This window comes from Barbus barbus, assembly GCF_936440315.1.
Source record: "Barbus barbus genome assembly, chromosome: 13".
NCBI classification, from domain to species: Eukaryota; Metazoa; Chordata; class Actinopteri; order Cypriniformes; family Cyprinidae; genus Barbus; species Barbus barbus.
Genome location: NC_136741.1, coordinates 30,627,912 through 30,649,017, shown reverse-complemented (window position 1 = coordinate 30,649,017; position 21,106 = coordinate 30,627,912). Strand labels below are relative to the sequence as shown.

The 21,106-nt window shown below is 36.3% G+C and overlaps 1 protein-coding gene across 1 annotated transcript in view; it reads left to right on the top strand.

Moving 5' to 3' along the window:
* LOC306879671 (cadherin-22-like) overlaps positions 1-21,106 on the top strand; it is a gene marked incomplete at its 5' end in the record, with an annotated part of 112,786 nt that overhangs the window by 79,771 nt on the left and 11,909 nt on the right. The window contains 2 exons of the mRNA XM_079432821.1: positions 8,919-9,036; positions 20,450-20,701. Of these exons, the coding sequence (XP_079288947.1) occupies positions 8,919-9,036; positions 20,450-20,701 (370 nt within the window). The remainder of the gene's footprint in view (positions 1-8,918; positions 9,037-20,449; positions 20,702-21,106) is intronic.

Below are 21,106 nucleotides of genomic sequence, written 5' to 3'. Positions count from 1 at the left end.
AGGGTCATGAGGGGGCTGTTGGATGGAAATCTAATTAGATGATTTTGCTTGAGGGAGCTGTGTTTGCCACTCAATAAACTCCCACACACTGCTTCCCTCTCACAATCTCTCTCTCCTTCACATTGTTTTTCTCCGTCCTTTCTTTCTCAGAAGTCCCTGTTTCTCTCTGCGTTTTTTCATCCCAATCCTCTCCCTCCAGAAACCCCTCAGGCATTAGTTTTGCCCTCGAAATGGGAAATATCAGATGACCTTTTGTTGTTTCTGTCTTTGGCATCGCAATTAACGTTTGTTAAGAAAACAGTGTTCATTTATTCTTTTTAATATAGTTGTGTTCTCATTTACCCTTGTTTACTTCCTTTTTTTTTTTTTTTTTACCATCCAAACAACAGCTCATTAAACAAATGAGGGTCACAAAATAAGAAGAATGAGAATCGTTCCAATTAACAGCTCTGGTTCCTTAAATGCATGTTTCTGATTAATCAGTGCTTGTTTGTTTTTATCTTTCAGTACACTATGTAAAATTTCTTGCACTTTCAGTTTCCTTCATATTTTTTATCACATTGTCATATAGAGTTCTGTCCTATGTTTTTGAATCATAATGGTTCTTTTTGAAATTATGATGAAGGAAGACTGAATCAGTGAGTAATTCATTACAGTCATTCATAACGGTATGGATCCCTTTATGTGGTTTGATTGATCAGATCATGCATGTTCCGTTTGGTCATAAATGTGGTCATATAAACAGTATTAGTGTAGTATTATTTGAAAACTGTTGTAATATTAATAATTTCAATTAGCTTTCATTTTAGATTTTAATTTTAGCTTTAGTTTGTTTTGTTAATGCGCTTTTGCCTTATTTATTTATTCATTTTTAATAGCTCTTTTTAGCTTTAATTTTATTTCAGTTTTAGTCATTTTAGTACTTCAAGTTAAGTGCAATTAGTTACCAATTAGTTTCTAGGTTTGTTTTGTTAATTTGTGTATGCAATATTTGTATTTTATTTTAGCTTTATTTCAATTAACAAAAAAATATTTTAAGCAGATTTACTTTAACATTATAGTATTTCCTAATATTTTGAATTAGCTTTTATTTTATATTGTAATTGTAATTTTTACTTTACTTTTATATTATGCGCTTTTTGTAATTTTTATTATTTTCTATGGCTCTATTTCAAGATTCAAGATTCAAGAGTTTTATTTGTCACATACACAATTATACAGAGTATAACCAGCAGTGAAATGTAGGTAAATGTATTTACCTTTAATTTATTTTTATTTCAGTTTTATTTTTATATATTGTAATACTTAAAGGGGTCATAAGACGTTGCTAAAAGTAACAATATTTTGTGTATTTGGTGTAATGCAATGTTTTTTATTTAGTTTTTTTTCTCTTATACTTGCATTGTTGTATGTTTATCTTATGTTTAACTACATTTACATTTTTACATTTATGCATTTAGCAGACGCTTTTATCCAAAGCGACTTACATTGCATTCAAGTTACAGTTTTTACATTTTATCAGCTGTTGCTTTCCCTGGGAATCGAACCCATGACCTTGGCATTGCTAGCGCCATGCTCTACTATTTGAGCTACAGGAAAGCCTAGAAAAACTAGTATGTAGCACCGTGGTCCTGAGAGACACGACATTTCGTTCCACTATATGTCCACATGTTATTACTCCTCTATGCCCTGCCTTTCTGAAACGCTTTTTATTTTTACAAAGCTCATCGTTCTGAGAAGCGAGGCCTGCTCTGATTGGCCAGCTATCCAGTGTATTGTGTTGTGATTGGCCGACTACCTCAAGCGTGAGACGTAAATGTTACTCCCCTCAGCATATTGTGATGCCGTGACCCGGCGCGACGACACAAAAACAATAAAACCCATTATAAACGAGGCATTTGTTGCATCCAGTGGGGACCTAATTACTGATTATAATGACATATGCTGTCTTTTTACGTGTCGCGTTGTATCGCGCCGTGTAAACATTACCATATCTGCATTTGTGATCGGAGAAACGACAAACAACAAGAGCTACTCTACACTGCTCAAAACTCACGTTTGAATAGTCAGTAGCAGAAACATACTTACAGGCTGTGAGTCAGAAGCGCCAGACTGTCCTTGCAAAGTTGGAATTGCCCCACTTTATAGAAACAGCCTTTGAGCAAGCCAGCATTGTATGCTACTCTCCTCCCAGGTTCAGGGAATAGTCCTCCATAAAATATGCTGCACACACTTGAATATTTGCATTGTACTGCTCTGGAACAGTGTTATAAATATAACTTAACCACTGATTTCTAGTTGTGTCCTCTTTTGGAAGCCCAAGCAAAGTAGTTTCACTTTCACAGTGAAACACAGCATCTCCATGGCGCCGGCGGCAGCAACAATACTACAGAGAGAATAAAAATCACGCCTTCTTTCATTGCGTATACGTTTGGCCGGTGTTATGAATATCTCCCCATATTGTGACATAGACATGTGGGGGCGTGTTTGAATGAGCTGTGAGAACTCCAAAGAGAAAGGAAAACTTTAAATCGCATCATATGACCCCTTTAAATGTAATATTTGACATTTTATTTTAGCTTTGTTTTACTTAACTTCGACAACAACAACAATGCTGAATATAAATGGATAGAAATCTGATCTGCTCTTCTTATATTAGAGATAGGTAGATTTTACTAGATATTACAAGTTTGGCATTTAAAGCAATTTTTTTTTTTTTCTTGAATGCATCTTGGAAGATGTTTAAACTGGATATTTTCATAAGATATCTAGAAAATTTGTTAAAAATGCATGAATTGACTAAATACCCCCTTTTTAACTGATTCATAGGGGGAAAAAATTATTCATAAGAGTCATTTGTAGTGGTGAATCAATAAAAGGAATATGGTTCAAGAAGGCTTAACAGATCCAAACATCATGAAAATAACTTCATTCCAGCATTTTTAAAGAAAATCAATAAGTACTGTTTCCCAATTCCCAACTTTCCACAGTAGTGAGCAGCATTGCATCGGCGAGCACTAAAGCGATGCTGTGATGAAGGACGTTTGAAAGCAGGCTCTCAGCAGGAGTCCCACAAAACTTTCCTTTCAAGCTGAGAAGGGACCAATAAACAAACATCTTCAAAATATAACGTGTCCTGTTTTCCCCGTCCTCTGTCATGCGGCTGGAGATCTGGTGTTGTGTAACACTGTGTTTCTGGACCCCAGACAATGTGAAGAAAGTCACAGGAGTTTGTGTGTGTTGATTAAAGGCTCTTAAACGCATCCGGCATCGTATTATCAGCTGCAGACAGAAGTGGAGCTCTGCGAATAATGAGGCCGATGGGAAGCACAGGTTAGTGTTTAGTTTAATGCTGCTGTGGATGTAATCAAGCAGAAACATTATCAGCTGCAAGTACTGCTCGACTTATGAGAAATATGTTTAGGGGATTCAACACCTGCAGTTTTACTCTAGCATCAACAACATTTGTATTTTCTGGAGTTCTGGGCCTCGTTCTTTTACCTTCTTTACCATTTAGAAAAGACTAAATTAAGTTGATGCAATTGATGTCTATGCTGGTCAGTGCTAATCTACACTCTAAAGAAAAGTCTGTAAAAATATGACCCAAAGAACTGTGGTAAGGTCTTTTTTTTTTTTTTTTTTTTTTTTTTTTTTTGCGCCAGGACATTATTATCATTATCAGGACATTATTTTATAGACATTTCCATTAACCCTAAAACATAGCGCACTGGAGTGCAAAATTAAAATATAGGTAAAATAAAACAAGATAAATCAATAAATCTGCCCTTTTTATGGATGGATTATATATATATATATATATATATATATATATATATATATATATAAAATTATTATTATTTTTTTTAAATAGATGTTGGACCACTATACCTAATTCTCATTGAGGGACCAATGAAGAACTGATTATTGTTTAATCAATAAAACTTTACAATAAGAATGAAAAAGTTGCAATGGTGAAATGCATTAGCTTATTATATAAACATTCATATTATTTATTTATTTAGCCTTTATTTTATTGGATAATTGAGACCGGGAATGTCATCTAGACATGACCCATGTTGGAGTCCTGATTCATTCAGAGCTTTTCCAAAAAAGCACATTTTTAGAATTAAAAATACAGCAGATACAGCAGAAGATTACATGTGTTCAACATCAAGGACTGGAAAGAGAGGCTTCTTTACCCTAATGTTACCTTAACTCACCCTGGTAAAGATTGGCAAGCCTGCCTGCTGCTCACAGACTACAGTAACAATACTGAGCACAAGCCATGAATGAATGTTAACACCGCGCTCTCTTTCTGTGCCAGAATGTGTTTCCATGTGAGTGTGACTGACAGTCTGTGGGCTTTAAACCAGAATCTGAGTAGATATGCAGTCCAGCTCTTACATGAGACTCTCACATCAGCACCTCAGGGCACAAACATGCTGTGCACAGTATACTTAAACAAGGATTACTACTTAAGTAACAAACATTAGTACTCAAAGATGATAGGTTCTATGTGTCATTATGTCACATTAGTTTAGGAATAGTTCTGTCATTATTTACTCACCCTCATGTCTGCTGTTGTTTTCAGGATCACAAAAGATTCATTTTTGGAGAGACTTTGACTTTGGCATACAAAGACAGTTTATGGTACTTAAGGCTTTCAAAATCAACGTAAAAGTAGTAATCCTTTAAAAGTAAAGTCGTACAATTGCTTTGCGTGTTGCTGAAGTTTACTTATAATTCTCCTTTTTGTCATTCTTGTTTTTAAAATTACATGTGGAAGTGTGACTTTTTTGTTAACAACTGTTTATTGAATTTTCTTCTGGGAACAGTAGTATAAAACAAAAAGCAGCTGTGCAAATTGGAAGTGTGACTAATTTTATCTGTTTGTTTATTTATTTATGTGCCTGCATGTTTATTTATTTGCACGTATATGCATTAATGTCTTAGTCTTTTATTTATTTATGCATTTTGTATTAATTTATCTGTATATTAATTTATTTATTACTTAAAGGCAATATACGTCACATTTGATAAAGGCGTTTGCCAAATACATTAATGTAAATGTAATATATTGATGCCAAATGTCATGGTTTCCATGCTGTTAGAATAGAATAGAAAGTTTCTGTTTTTCTGTAGGATTAGCAATGTAAAAAAAAAAAAGACACATAATAGCAAGACATAAATCGGAATAATCATAACCAGAGTGAAGTGATATATGAAATACTTCAATAAATAAAAAAAAAAAATAAAAAAAACAATGCACCAGTTCACATTTCAGTGACATTTGACAGCTGTCAATCTATCGCTGCACTTCAAAAGTCTTGGAATATAGTGAGTCATATGGACTTTTTTTCAAATGAAGAAGTGTTAACGGCATCCAGGTTTGAGCTGACACAATGTGAGCAGAATGCTCATTTCTGTGTAAACTGTTTCTTTAAAGGCGGTGAATGTTGGGCTTCTCCTTGCGGGAGCAGCACGGTGGAGTCAAAGCGGAGCCTGTCAAACGAGCGCGTCCTGGAGGGCTGGGGCTTAAACACAAGCACTTTGCCTCTCTTGGAAACTCCAGCTTTAATCATTTTGAAGGGGAAACATCAGTGTTAGTGTGGGGGTCTCCTTTGAGTATACGGCTGTGCCTTACAAGAATCTGTCCTTGCTTTCACTTTCCCGGTGTGTGCGTGTCTTTCCTTTTCATTTTACAATCCGAGCAAGTGTGAGTGTTCCTCACTGACTTCAGGGCGCAGGAAAGATTTGCAGAAAGAATTTTAATTTAGGTTTTTTTCCCTCTCTCCTCTAATTACACTTGGATTTTCTATCACCTCCCTAAAAATTGACATAAACGCCGTGCGAGGCTCTTGATGACCGTGTAATGAGAAATGAGCAATGAGAGAACATGGGAATTTTCACAGGATTGTCTGAAGAGCCGCCCACTCCCTCTCCGCCGCTCCTCTGTTCCTCCCGCCCTCCTAAAGACTTCCATCTGTTGTCTCATAATCCGGCTAATGTAGTGACTGGGCCCGATGCCGTTCGCAAGTACACCCACTCTCACTGCCATGTCTCTGCCTCGTGCTTCTGATTTATCACAAAAACTGTAATTCCACAGCCTAGCAGGCCGAGAGAGCTCCGTGTAGTTTTAGAATCAGAATCAGCTTTATTCACCAAGTGTGCGCAAACCCACAAGGAATTTGTTGTGGTTTTTAAGAAGCTCTGGTACATGCATGCATACATACATACATACATATCTGACATGAGACCATAAACATTTAAATAAGACTTAACAATAATAATAATAATAATAATGTGTAAGAATCTGGAACTGTTGTTGTTAAATTTTAAGTAAGTCCTGGTGGGTACACACATGTCCTCACAGAAACCAATGTAGGACGTCAAGGCGTCGGTGAGCTCATCCAGATCCGTAGCTGCAACCTCAAAAACACTCCAATCAGTAAGTTCGAAGCAGGCCTGTAAATCCTGCTCTGCTTCAACAGTCCAGTTTTTTTCTACAGGCTTAGCAGATTTAAGTTTCTGCCTGTAGGCTGCTAGAGAACCAAACAGTGATCAGAGAGTCCCAGTTCTGCACGAGGGACAGAGTGATACGCATCCTTTAAAACAGTGTAGCAATGGTCCAGTATATTGCTGTCCCTGGTGGGGAACGTGATGTGTTGTCTGCATTTAGGCAGTTTGCGGGTGAGATTAGCTTTATTAAAATCACCGAGAATGATAATGAAAGAGTCCGGGTAATGCTGCTCTGTGTGTGTGATTTGGTCAGCCAACAGTTCTAGCGCGGCGCTCACACGCACATCAGGAGGAATGTACACACTTACCAGAATAAAAGAGGAAAACTCACGCGGCGAATAAAAATTCTTGCAGTTAATAAAGAGAGCTTCCAGGTTTGGGAAGCACAACTGTCACATCTGTACACCAGCCTTCATTGATATAAAAGCATACATAATCCACCGCCTCGCGTTTTCCACGACGACTCTGCTCGGTCTGCTCTGAATAGCTGGAATCCGTTTAGATGTAGCTCGCTGTCCGGGATAGATCCGTTCAGCCAGGTTTCCGTGAAAGAAAGCGCAGAAGAGTTTAAACAGTCCTTTTTGTGCGGGTGAGGCGTTGTAGTTCGTCTGATTTATTTGCAAGGGAGCGGAGATTCGCCAGGTGAATACTTAAACCGCACTGTCTGGATTTCAGCGTGCTTCCCTCACTTGCGTTGCCTGGAGCGCTTGTATAGAAGCGCAGCTCCTCCAACTAAAATGTCCAGTAAAACGTCTGAATGTTCAAACGTCGGCAAAAGTTATCTTGTGTGCTATTTCTTATGTCCAAGAGTTCGCTTCTAGTGAAGCTGATCGAAAAAACGTTGCTTAAGACAGGACAAACAAACAAAAACAGAAAAAGTACCAAGGAGTAACAAACCGAAGCGGCCATGTTCAGCGCCAGTCAGATGTCAGTTTCAGACACACTTTCAAGATGTTTGGAGTTCAATCTTTTGTATTATGTTTTAGCATAATATGACAAAACATAGGTTTTTTTTTTGGAAGAAAGGAGGTCCGCAGCTTCTGCACGGTCATTTATAGTGTGCTTTCTGAATGCAAAGTGCTCTGGCTTCACAGTGCATATATTCGCTTTTTGCATAACTTGTAATATTTAACCTGTACAAAGCTGTGCAACATGATGTGCTGCATGTGAATCTGTTAAATGTAACGGTACAACAGTAATATTGAGCATTTAAAAATTAATATTGATTATAATTTACAAATATGCATTGTTAGTTCATGCATCAGCTTATGTCAAAAATATAAATTTACTGTAAAAAAATATTTATATGCATAGAAATAAATATTAGTCAAGATTATTAATAAAGGAAAATAAATGAAAGTACTGTAACAAAAAATGGTAAGAGTGTGTGTAGTTTTATAATATTTGTTTTGAATATTTTTTTTTTATAGTTTATAGTTTTTATTATATAATATAATATATCAAATATATATATATATATATATATATATAGGTATAAATACATTTATAAATAAATAAATACTGTGTGTGTGTGTGTGTGTGTTTAAATATATATATATATACATATATATATATATATATATATATATATATATATATATATATATATACTGTTTAATACAACTGTTGAATTTATATAGAATATTGAACTCTTCATTTGTTCCTGAAGGGACTGTATTAATTAATTTATTTATATTATTCTAGAGATATATTTAACCGTTGTTCAAAATGTTATGCAGCAGTTTGACTAGTAGTTTAGTTATGCGATTAGTCTGGTTTTTAATGCATCTATGCAACATTTTGACTGCAGCTTTGTACAGTAACCTGTAATGCCCAACATTTGAAACCTTTTGAATTACCTAAAAGTGAAAGTCCTGTGTTTTGCATTCATGAAGCACGTTAAAAAAAATAACCATACTGTAGCTACAGATATCTGAGACGATCTGAGTTTAGAGTCGCATACAAGCCAGAATTATTGCAAAGCACTGATAAGCTTATCAGATGTCGGCCAGAGGCTGACAGGAACTCTAGCGAGGAGAGCATGACTTGTGTTTGCATCGTTTGTGACAACAGCAGCTGCATGAATGTGGAAATGTAGATATGCACACTTTGGTTTGTCAACCTCCTCATCTCAGCAGTGGACCTTCTCTAGACTCGAACACGGTTTGACTTGCCAGAAGTGAGTCATTTACATAAGGTAAATATTGACTTGTCGGCTACTTTTCTGGCTGAATTGTCAACTAGTAAATATGAGCAGTCATGCAGTCTGGCTGAAGTTCCTTCAGTGAGGTATTTTTTTCAGCTGTTTTCTGGTTGAAGCATCAGCACATTCTCTTATTAGGATGGTGCAGACGCTGAGGTTTATTAAAATCTCTAACCTCTTTCTGTCTCTTCTCCAGCTCATTCACACCATCAGTGTGGTGGACAGAGACGAACCGCAGTCTGGGCATCGATTCTATTTTACACTGGCACCCGAGGCCTCCAACAACCGCCATTTTACACTATGGGACATCAAGGGTGAGAGACTGGATATTTTATCTTTTTTATTATACATTTTGGATGCACTGCACAGTTTTCTTTTACATGCATTAATATTGAATTTATCATAAGTTTTGGCATATGTCTATCTATATCTATATCTATGGGTGCTTTCACACCTGCCTCATTTAGTTCAGTTGAATCGCATTAGAGTTCGTTTTCCCTCTTGGTGCGGTTTGTTTGGGCAGGTGAGAATGCAGCAATCGCACTCGGGTACGCACCAAAAGCGGACCAAACAATCGTACCGAGACCTCCTTGAAGAGGTGATCTCGGCACGCTTTCAAACGAACCCTGGAGCGGTTCGTTTGTGGTGAGAACGCGATTCGACCTCAAACAGACCCAACTGCAAAAAGAGCTGCGCATTTTTGGACTAAACCAGCTGCCGTAGTCAGCTGCGCTGTGCATTATTGGATGAAGAAGTGTTTCTTGACAGTTTGCAGTTTAGCATGGCAGGTCGCGGACAAACTTGGGGTTGTGTGGAGGTGCGGAGCCTCATAGAAATTTGTAATAATAATGTAATAGCAGTGTGCTGTCTGCTGCATTTTACTCCTGTCTTCGTTTACTTCCGGGAGCACCGTTGGAATTTCCCCGCACGCTCTTTCTGACCAATCAAAAAGCCGTTTAGGGAATGCGTTCAAAGACACATCTAGCCAACAAGTGAAGCGGATGTTGTCACGTGACTGCATTTTGGTTCGTTTCAGCTGGTTTGGACCAGAGCAAACAGTGTGGTGTGAAAAGGAACCAAAACGGCTAAAAATAGCTACAATGTATAATTTTCTGCCTTTGCTCCGGACCAAATGAACCGAACTACAGATGTGAAAGCACCCTAAATCTAATTTTGGAATATTGTGAGATATTTTTGCAATTTAAAATGTTTATATTGTAAATTGCAATTTATTCCTGTGATCTGCAGCTGTATTTTCAGCATCATTACTCCAGTCTTCAGTGTCACGTGATCCTTCAGAAATCATTCTAATATGTTGATTTGCTGCTTATTATAGGTGCTCAGGTTTTATTCATGATTTGTATTAATTTCAGTGTTAAACAGTTTTTGCTGCTTAATATTTCTTGGATACTGTTTTTCAGGATTCTTTGATGAATAGAAAGTTCAAAAGGACAGTGTTTATTAATTATTATAATTTTATTTTTTCTGTAACATTATTAATGTCTTTATTGTCACTTTTGGTCAATTTATATTGTCACTTTTGGTCAATTTAATTTGACCAAATGTTTTCACCATTGATAATAATCAGAAATGTTTCTTGAGCAGCAAATCAGATTTCTGAAGGATCACATGACACTGAAGACTGGAGTAATGATGCTGAAAATTTAGCTGCGGATCACTGGAATAAATTATGTTTTGCAATATATTCACATAGAAAACACTTATTTGTCTTAAAACAATATATCACAATTTTTGTTGTACTTTTGATCAAATATAAGTGCAGCCTTGGTAAGCAGAAGAGACTTCTTTAAAAAAACAAAACAAAAAAAAACATTACTTTTGGCCAGTGGTGTGTACTGTATGTAGTTTGGCCAGTAGTATCAACTAAAAAACTAAAACTAAAAATTTGGACAAAACAGGTGCCACATAGCAGGGAATGGCTGTCCAATCACTTTCAAAGGTAAAATCAGGAAAAGATGCTGTTTTTGACTCTGAGTATTAAAGCAGCATTTGCACTCTGGTCCCTGTGGGTTTTTGTAAAAACATTTCACCTTTGGCTCACGTGTCATGATGACCACAGCTCAGCTCTGAGTCTGCGGCTCCTGCAAAGGAGGAATCAATACAGGAGGAAAAGTCTCTCCCTTAATCCTCTGGTGTTGGACACGTCTGGAGCATCCGTCCATCTTCAGGACAAATAGACACGTCAGGTCTGTTTGTGTGGTTAGAAAGAACTTCAAAAATCCCTCGACCAGAGAGAGTTTCCACAAAGCGTTCTCACGCTATCTCTTGAGCGAACTTCCCCAAGCGGACACCTTATCTTCCTTCTGCTCGGGATAATCAGATGGATAGAGTTCCTCCAGACGCTTTCGGTGTACGACGCTCCCTCGACGGGCCACTCGGCTGTCTCTGACCCGCATGAGGTGTCATAAAAGTACAAGCCAAGTTTATCTGCTCTGGCGAAAAGACCGAATATGAGCTGAAAAAAAGCTTTTAGTCTAAGTCTGACTTGACAAATGCAATCTTTCATGAACGCTCCCGAGAGGTAGGCCACGCTGTCACTTTTATGACATCACCTTCTGTTGCAGCATCTGGTGTTTGTGTTCAGAAACAGAGAATGAGGGGTATTTAATATTTCTGTCCAATTCATATGCATGGGTTTTCTGTTATGTACTGGGAATTCTTTTATCAGTTTTGCTTGGATTATTTTGTGTCTTAGAATGATTATTTAAATACCGAGTTTTGAAGCTTTGTGTTTTTTAGTCCATATAAAAGTGTATAAACGTTTAACAGATAAACACATTAAAAACTAATAAAACATACAATTACAAAATTAAATATGACATGAAAATCATTAAATGTGTGTTTTCATTTGAACTGCTTTACTAAAGGTTTTGTCCGATAGTCACCACAGTCACTGCAGTCTCCACCAACGACACTCACCAGATCCCAATCCCCTGATTTCTGATCACCACCAGCTGTCAGCACTACTCAGCAGCACTATATCCCTGCACTCCTCCCGTTCACTCACTGTCTGGTCTCAAACATTCTATGTTGATTAACCTGACCCACTTACCTTTTGTCTACCTACCAGTTCCTCCTGTGTTCCTATCCCCGTTCTCCATCGCTCCTGTGCTCCATCGTCGCCACGCTCCACTGTTCCCTCTGGATGCCCTGGATAAAGAAACAAGGACATTAACACCTAGATAAGCCCCAAGAGACTTTCCCATTCCCCGCCTGCTTACCCGGACTTACTGCTCATCTCATTCCCCTCTGCTGCTTTTCAATAAACCTGTTGTTTGTATTGCACCTACCTCTGTGTCCCGTGTCTATCTGCTGACAGGTTTTATATATAATCATATGCAAATAGTAAATATGAAAAATTAAAATTGAATTAAAGTTAAATATTAGTGTTATGTATATTGATTAGGGAATATATACATATTAGGGCTGTCAAATGGATTAATCGCGATTAATTACATCCAAAATAAAATTGTTATATGTGTATATATATATATATATATATATATTACAACCCAAATTCCAGAAATGTTGGGACGTTTTTTCAACTTCAACTCACATGAGCCAATATTTTATTCACAATAAAACATAGATAACATAACAAATGTCTAAACTGAGAAATTTTACAATTTTATGCACAAAATGAGCCCATTTCAAATGTTATGCCTGCTACAGGTCTCAAAATAGTTGGGACAGGGCCATGTTTACCATGGTATTGCATCTCCTCTTCTACCCATTCTTGCCTGATATAGTTTTCCAGCTGCTGAAGAGTTTGTGGTCATCCTTGACATATTTGTTTGTTTAATGATGTGCCAAATGTTCTCTATAGATGAAAGATCGGGACTGCAGGCAGTTCAATTCAGCACCCGGACTCTTCTACTACAAAGCCATGCTGTTGTAATAGCTGCAGTATGTGGTTTTTCATTGTCCTGCTGAAATAGACGTCGTCTGGAGGGGAGCATATGTTGCTCTAAAACCTTTATATACCTTTCAGCATTCATAGTGCCTTCCAAAACATGCAAGCTGTCCATACAGTATGCACTTATTCCCCCCATACCATCAGAGATGCTGGCTTTTGAACTGAACGCTGATGACATGCTGGAAGGTCTCCCTCCTCTTTAGCCTAGAGGACACAGCATCCCTGATTTCCAACAAGAATGTCATATTTGAGCTCGTCTGACCATAGAACACTTTTACACTTTGAAACGGTCCATTTTAAATGAGCCTTGGTCCACAGGACATGACGGGGCTTGTGGACCATGTTCACATATGGCTTCCTTTTTGCATGATAGAGATTTAATTGGCATCTGCAGATGGCACGGCGGATTGTGTTTACTGACAGTGGTTTCTGGAAGTATTCCTGGGCCCATTTAGTAATGTCAATGACAGAATCATGTCGATGAGTGATGCTGTGTCATCTGAGGGCCCGAAGTCCCTTACGCACAGAGATTTCTCCAGTTTCTCTGAATGTTTTGATGATGTTATGCACTGTAGATGATGAGATTTGCAAAGCCTTTGCAATTTGACATTGACGAACGTTGTTTTTAAAGTATTCCACAAACGTTTTACGCACTCTTTCATAGATTGGAGAGCCACTGCCTATCTATACTTCTGAGAGACTCTGCCTCTCTAAGACATCCCTTTTATGTTACAGACCTGATGTCAATTAACTTACTTAGTTGCTAGATGTTCTCCCAGCTGAATCTGTCTTGCTTTTTCAGCCCTTTGTTGCCCCTGTGCCATCTTTTTTGAGACCTGTAGCAGGCATCAAATTTGAAATGAGCTCATTTACTGGATAAAAGTGTGAAATTTCTCATTTTAAACATTTGTTATGTTATCTGTGTTCTATTGTGAATAAAATATTGGCTCATGTGATTTGAAAGTCATTTAGTTTTTATTTTATTCAAAAAAAAAAAAAAAAACGTCCCAACATTTCCGGAATTCGGGTTGTACATATATTTCTTAAATATATTAATGTATGTGTGTTTATTTATTTTTATACACATATATTTATAGACATGTACTATATACAGTACACTCTATATAAACACAAACCTGGTAATTTATATAGAAATATATAATAATATGTTACAAAATAGCAATCAATATAATTAACAAAAGCAAATATATAATGAATAAATAAATAATATTACCTTAAATTAATATGGCATTTTTAAAATTGTAATCATATTAACTGTAATAGTAATCAGTAATATACACACAGTTAGGTCCATATATATTTGGACACTTCTTATGATTTTATATAGATTTTATATTCACTGAATCTCATTCATTGTACTAGTAATAAATACACTGTATTTATTAGTTTATACATTTTTTTTAATTACAATTACCATTTGTTACATCTAAAATGTATTTTAAATAATTAACGAGAGGGAGGGAGGGATGGAAAGAGAGAGAGAGAGACTCTCTAATAATTGTGAAACTGTGAGTTAAAAACATTGTTACCACTTCGTGCTGAGAAATATAATGTAGCAATTCAGAATTGAGCATTCAGACACAATATGATAAAAAAGGTATACTAGAAGACAGTATCTTGGAGAGTGTCCCTGTAATGCCATCCATGTAGGAAGTGTGCTGGCATTATTGATGTGAATCCATCTGCAAATAATCGGGCATTTTCTCCTTCAGTGTAGATTTTTCATTTCAGTTTTGCTTTGTCAGTCTATATTTGTTGTGTCCCGTCAGACCGAGCAGGATTGTGTTATGGCTCTTTAGAGATGTGTGTAAGTTGATGTGACGCATGGGCAAATACAGACTGATCTGACAGGATGGAAATGTCAGCGGTGGAGAGCCAGGCAAATGTCAGCTGAGCACGTGAGGACACACAAACACATACATGCACGCTTGAGCACACAAACACACAGACCAGATAAACTAGAACTGGTAGAAATGATAACTAAATCACTGTGCAAACAAAAAGTGTGACATTACGTTTACATTAAAAAGTGAATCTCATGAAGAAACATCCAGGTCATATTTTACCCCTAAATCTAGATAAAAAAGATAAAAAGTGTAATAGCGTCTAAAAATGTTAAATATATTAATGGAAGAGAAGATAAAGCACAAACAATTGTCCAAGTTAAATAAATAAATAAATAAAAGCAATTGCAATGCAGTATCTATAAATATATAAACAAAATGTATAATATATAAATGATATATAAAACTAAAACCATTAAAAAAACATTTGTAATTTATAAATTTCTCTTATTGCTCAACATTACTCATTTTCATTTAGTTTAACTTGCTGAAAAAATGAAAACGTAATACACAAAATTAACGGTACCCTTTTATTCAATACTTTTTGAAACCTCCATTTGCCAAAATAGTATAGGTTTTATAGTTTTTTCCTATAATGCCTGATGAGGTTAGAGAACACCTGATGACAAGAGATCAGAGACCATTCCTTCATCCAGAATCACTCCAGATCCTTCAGACTCACAGCTCCATGACGGTGCTTCTCCTCTTCAGTTCACCTCACTCATTTTCTACAGGGTTCAGGTCAGAGGACTGGAATGGCCAGCAGAAGCTTGGTTTTGTGCTCAGTGACCCATTTTTGAGTTGTTTTTGAGGTTTGTGTTTGGATTATTGTATCGTTGGAAGATCCAAACATGGCCCATTATAAGATTTCTAACAGAGTCGGTCACTTATTGATTTTTTTATCTGTTGGTATTTGATAGAATCCATGATGCCATGTGTCTAAACAAGATGTCCAGGACCTCCAGCAGAAATATAGGCCCACAACATCACAAATACAGCAGTATATTTCATTGTACACATTATCATGTCTGATAACTGAATATGCTGGAGATAGTTTTTTGGTGATAGTTTTTTTTTTTTTTTTCTTGAAGCCCTCCCAAACAACATGTGGTGATGTAGGTGCTGTTTGATAAATTTGTTTTAAGGTTTTCTGACCAAGAAACTCAGCCTTTTTCTGCAATTCTCCAGCTGTGGTCCTTGAAGAGTCTTTAGCCACTCAAACTCTCCTTCTCACCGTGCATTAGGACGATATAGACACGTGTCCTCTTCCAGGCAGATTCATAACATTTTCTGTTGATTGGAATTTCTTAGTTACATTTACATTTACGCATTTAGCAGACACTTTTATCCAAAGTGACTTACACTGCATTCAAGTTACAGTTTTACATTTTATCAGTTTATAATTATTTATTATTACATTTTATCAGCTCTTTATCAATTATTGCCCTGATGGTGCAAATGGGAATTTTCACTGCTCTAGCTCTTTTCTTAAAGACAATTTCTAATTTGTGGAGCTCAATTATCTTTTGCTGCACATCAGAAATATATTCTTTGGTTTTTCTCATTGTGATGGGTGATTAATTTGGAATTTGGCCTTTGTTTTGTTTTCACTCCTATTTATTTTTCTGTAAAACAGGAAGCCATGGCTGGATAATTTCATGTTCATAACCACGCTGGTGTGCTCAAAATTCTGAATATGAATGAAAATATATTTCAGATATATTTTACTCATAAGAATTTCTAGGAGTGCCAATAATTGTGTCCAACATTTATTTAAAATATATATATATATATATATATATATATATATATATATATATATATATATATTTCATTATATTTCCCCCCATTTTAAATTCTTCTTCTCCAATGAAAGCCTAGATTTTTTTTTTGTTTGTTTTTTAAATAAAAGTTCAAAAGGATTAACGATGAACATTTATTTTCACAGCCTTATTTCATCATATTTACCAAGGGAACCAACAATTATGACCACGTGTTTATATACTTACATTTATATATTTTTTCCTCAACATTATGACAGTGAGACTAATATTTGTTCCCATTACAGTAATGATAAACTGGAGGGAGATGTGCTTGATTTTCAAATAAAAATAAAGGTGAAGTGTTTCATTTCTGCTTCACCGGTGCATCAAAAGTATCTGCAAAGTTGAGGGGAATGTTTGAAAATACTAGAAACATTCATTATTTTTGCACTTCTATTTGTTGCCACTATAGCCTCACACACTCCCAAAACAGGCTTGATTTTCTGTTTGCTGAATATAATTTCCTATTTTCTTCATTTGATTTTGGGATGAAACATGAGCTGGACGTGTTCTTGACAGCTGTTGTGAGATTCACCCAGAAACTCTCCTAAAAGGACGCCTCCGGAGGTTTCCCCTCTCAAGCACACTCAAAAGAGCACACTTTGTGTCCTCCCACGTCCCGAATCCCCCATACTTCTTTTTCATGGACACATTTGTCAAGCTGTCAGACTGAATCAGTCATTTCTCTCAGTTGAGCGCTGCAGCGCCGCGTTACCTTCTCCCTCTGTGATCCGACACACGGGGACGTCAGACTTGTGCAGATCTGTGCTATTGATTCAGCTGTCCTTTCGCTGTAATATTAAACTCATCTCTTACTTTGTGCTTGGAATAGAGTCCTTCCAGAGAGGGACAGAGACCGAGAGAGCCGCTTGGCACGTTGGGAATTTGATTGCCGACTCCAAACAAAGCATCTTTTGGCTGTTGCTTTTGGACAGGTCGTCTGGAGCCAGTCGATCGCACGAGGTTGTTCTCTCACACCAGCGTTTGATTCGTCTTTCCACCAACATTTTCCATGTCCGGTTTCTCCCCGGACGCCTGCTGGTGTGTTTTTAGTCGCAGCAGAACGTATAGCGCAGGCCGAGGGCATTGTTCATTGTTACTCAGTTTGTTTGGGATGTTTTTGGCATCGGTGCTGAGTTTTGTTCTGGTTTGATTCATTGTTCTCTTTCCATATTTCGTATTCAAAGTAGTTTGACTGCTCTGGCCTCAGTCGGCCGATGCTGTGATACAGAAACATTGCAATATGTTTCCATCTGGCAAATGCAGATGCCCAAAACAAGTGTTTGGACTCTTCTAAATGTGCAAATGTGATTCAGCAGATCAAGAGTCTCGAATGCTGCGGGATATTTCTCTGATTCTCATCGCGTTCAAATCAGAAGCTGTTTCAGTGATTTTTCAGTAAATGTTTGAAGGTCACACTGGTCACATGAGCATTTGTTCACTACTCACTGCTGTGTGTGTGCACTTGGATGGGTTAAATGCAGAGCACCAATTTCGAGTATGGGTCACCATACTTGACAATACGTCACGACTTTACTTTACTTTTTTTATGAATTATCAACATCATCCACCAACCACAAACAAACAATACTGACTGTCTTCACTTTCAACACAAGATCTATTGTTATAGTATTTAAAAATTTAAAAAATTCATGTTTTGTTTAAAAAGGATGATTTGATCATCGATTTTTTGCAATTTTGATTAAATGTATTGTATTATATTATATCATATTATATTATATATTAAATGCATACATATATCATGTATAAATAATTAATATTAACTAATTAATAGTAATATTAAACTGATACAATGTTATTATTAATTAATATTAATTCAAATAATATATGCAATGCATTGACTATTTTTGAAAATGTGTTTTTAAAATATAAATATATTATTTTCATATATCATTTTAATATTATTTAATTTTACTTGTATACATTTTTAGAGTTTTTCAAAACCTTTTAAACCAAGGTTTAATCATGGAAAGTATCTGTGAATTTTAAAATGGTGTTTACCATTTTCTTTTCTTTTATTTAAATTAAATTGATATAGTGAATATACATTTTATGCTATTTTCTACAATACTTCATAGCTAATTATTGTTCTTGTGCACAGTGATATCTGATTTGTGAATCATTGTGAGTCGATTCTGAGTCAGTTCTGAATGATTCATTTGTGAATTGGCCTATGTTTGAATCATTTTTAAGAATCCTTATCCAGCGACTGGAAAGGTCACAGTGCGGGAACCCTAATAAACGCAAGCACTAAATCTGATTCACAGCTTTTGATGACTCAAAATCAATTATGAAGCTAATATGAGCGCTGATTGGAGGTGCAGAACTCAATCAATGATTTCCTTCTGCGTCCTCTTTTTGTCATTTAGGTGTTTGCCAGAAAGACGTGGCCCAGCTAGATAAATATATTGAAAGGTCACGGCTCTGCGCTCTTTAATAAATGATTGGTTTCTCGACCCGATCAATGACCGTGTCAGCGTCGCATTTTAAAACACATCTCAGTGTTTACTTGGGCTCATCACTGTGGTTTGGTTATGGTAATGTCTCCGCTCCTGATGTTTTAGACTTCAGAAATGGATTTGTTGCCTTTGTTGATGGTATGTGCTGTATTTATGAGAAGGAGAGGAGATTTACAGGCCCAGTCGAGTCACAGTGTCGTCCTGCTTTTACTCAGCAGAAACTCCCTGTCTCTGTGCCAGATGAGGTGACGTGAGCTGTTTTTATCAGTAAGTCTTGATCTAGCGCTGGAGCTGACGGTGATGTATGTCCTTCGTGACGGATGGCTCCTGTGCCTGGATGCAAGTCCACTAGTTGAGCTGTTGCTGGAGTTTTTCATAGTATTTTGCTGTTTGTCACATTCCTACTTCTGCCACTTCAGTTCTGGGAACTTCACACCTGCTTTGTTTCTCGCTTACAGCCTGCAATGGGTTCAGTTTGTGCTTGTATCTTCTGTTAGGGGAACAATTGGGTGTTCTCTGTGTGTGTGTGTGTGTGTGTGTGTGAATATGTGGATATATCAGTATGGCTATTTTACATTTAAAAGTTTGAACTCATTAAAATCTTGTTTAAAAAAGTCTTTTACTCTCACCAAGGCTGAAAGTAGATGGGTTTTCTGAATTACTAACTGACTAATTGGTCTTAAAGATCCTGTATAATTAGGTTGGTTTTAGGTTCATTTATCTGAAATAGAATTTTCTTGTAACAATGTAAAAGTCTATAAAATTGTATTATTTTACTTATTAAATGTTATTATTTTTATTTTAATGTTAATTGTTATTTTATTATAAATTATAAAAAAAAATGTATATACTAAATATAAATTAAACTGCATTTATTGTGCCTCTTTACTTTCCTCTTTTTTACTTTTTAAATAATTTTATTATAAATTATGAATGTATTTTAAATATAATAAATACAAATGATATTGCTTTTGTATAGTGTCACTTTAATTGAGTTTTTACTTTTTTAATTATTATTTTATCATAAATTATCGATAGATGTTGTATTCATATTTATACTGTCTTTGTTTTTGTTTCGTATTTTTACTTTGTAGTTGTTTGAACAACTAGTTGACTAATTGTTGTTAATTAAAAGTCCAGTATAATTATACTTTAAGGTCCATTCATCTGAAACAGAATGTTCTTGCAACATTAGAAATGTTTTTACTATCACTTTTGATTAATTGAATGTGTCCTTGCTGAATAAAAGTATTTATTTATTTTAAAAAAAGTATATTATTATCAATTAAAATAATAAAATGCATGCATTATTATTATTATTTGCTTTATACAGTATATACAGTATATATATATATATATATATTACTTTTGACTGTTACTCTTTACTTTCATTCGTTCTCAATGTTTTGCTCTACCGTTGTAATAATTTGGCAACACTGTGCTATTTTTAAATGTACCATAGTATGATTTGTATTAAGGTTACAGACAACAGATAAGGCTCTGCAACACTTCCTTTATTTTCAGTAATAGTAAAATCACGCATATTTTAATATAATATATAAATAACAGAGAGCATATTCGTATGTTTGCGTCTCAAACCTTTGGTCTCTCTGACTCTGTAGACAACACAGCCGGCATCAGGACACAGCACTCCGGATTCAACCGTCAGGAGCAGAATGTGTATCTGCTGCCCATCCTGGTGGTGGACAGCGGTCCTCCGGCCCTCAGCAGCACGGGGACCCTCACCATCCACGTGTGCGGCTGTGACACAGACGGAGCCATTCAGTCCTGCAACGCCACGGCCTACGTCATGTCAGCCGCGCTCAGCCCCGGCGCTCTCATCGCGCTGCTGGTCTGCATCCTCATCCTCATCGGTAAAGCCTTCACTTATCCACCTTATGGTCTTATAGGAACAATACGAGTTATTCAATTCAATTCACTTCAATGCATTCCTCAGTTCGTAACAACAAATGTGAAATGCATGCTTTAGGAAGCCAAGCAGGCAAGAAACTTGTATTTCAGTGTTGCATAGATTGTCCAGTTGAGTTTGTACTGCATTTCTAAGTGGATCAACTTCTGCTTATGCATTACTGGTGTCATTCCTGTGAGTTTGTTGAATATATACAGCACGTTACATCTCATCCTCACATGTATGCCAAGTGAAAGTAACCACCATGTTTTCTCTTTCCGCTGGTTGTGCGATAAAAGACTTTGACAGACGGGGTTGATGCACAAATCTATGGCACCGGTCTCATGCTGTATGCGTGTAATATTGTGTT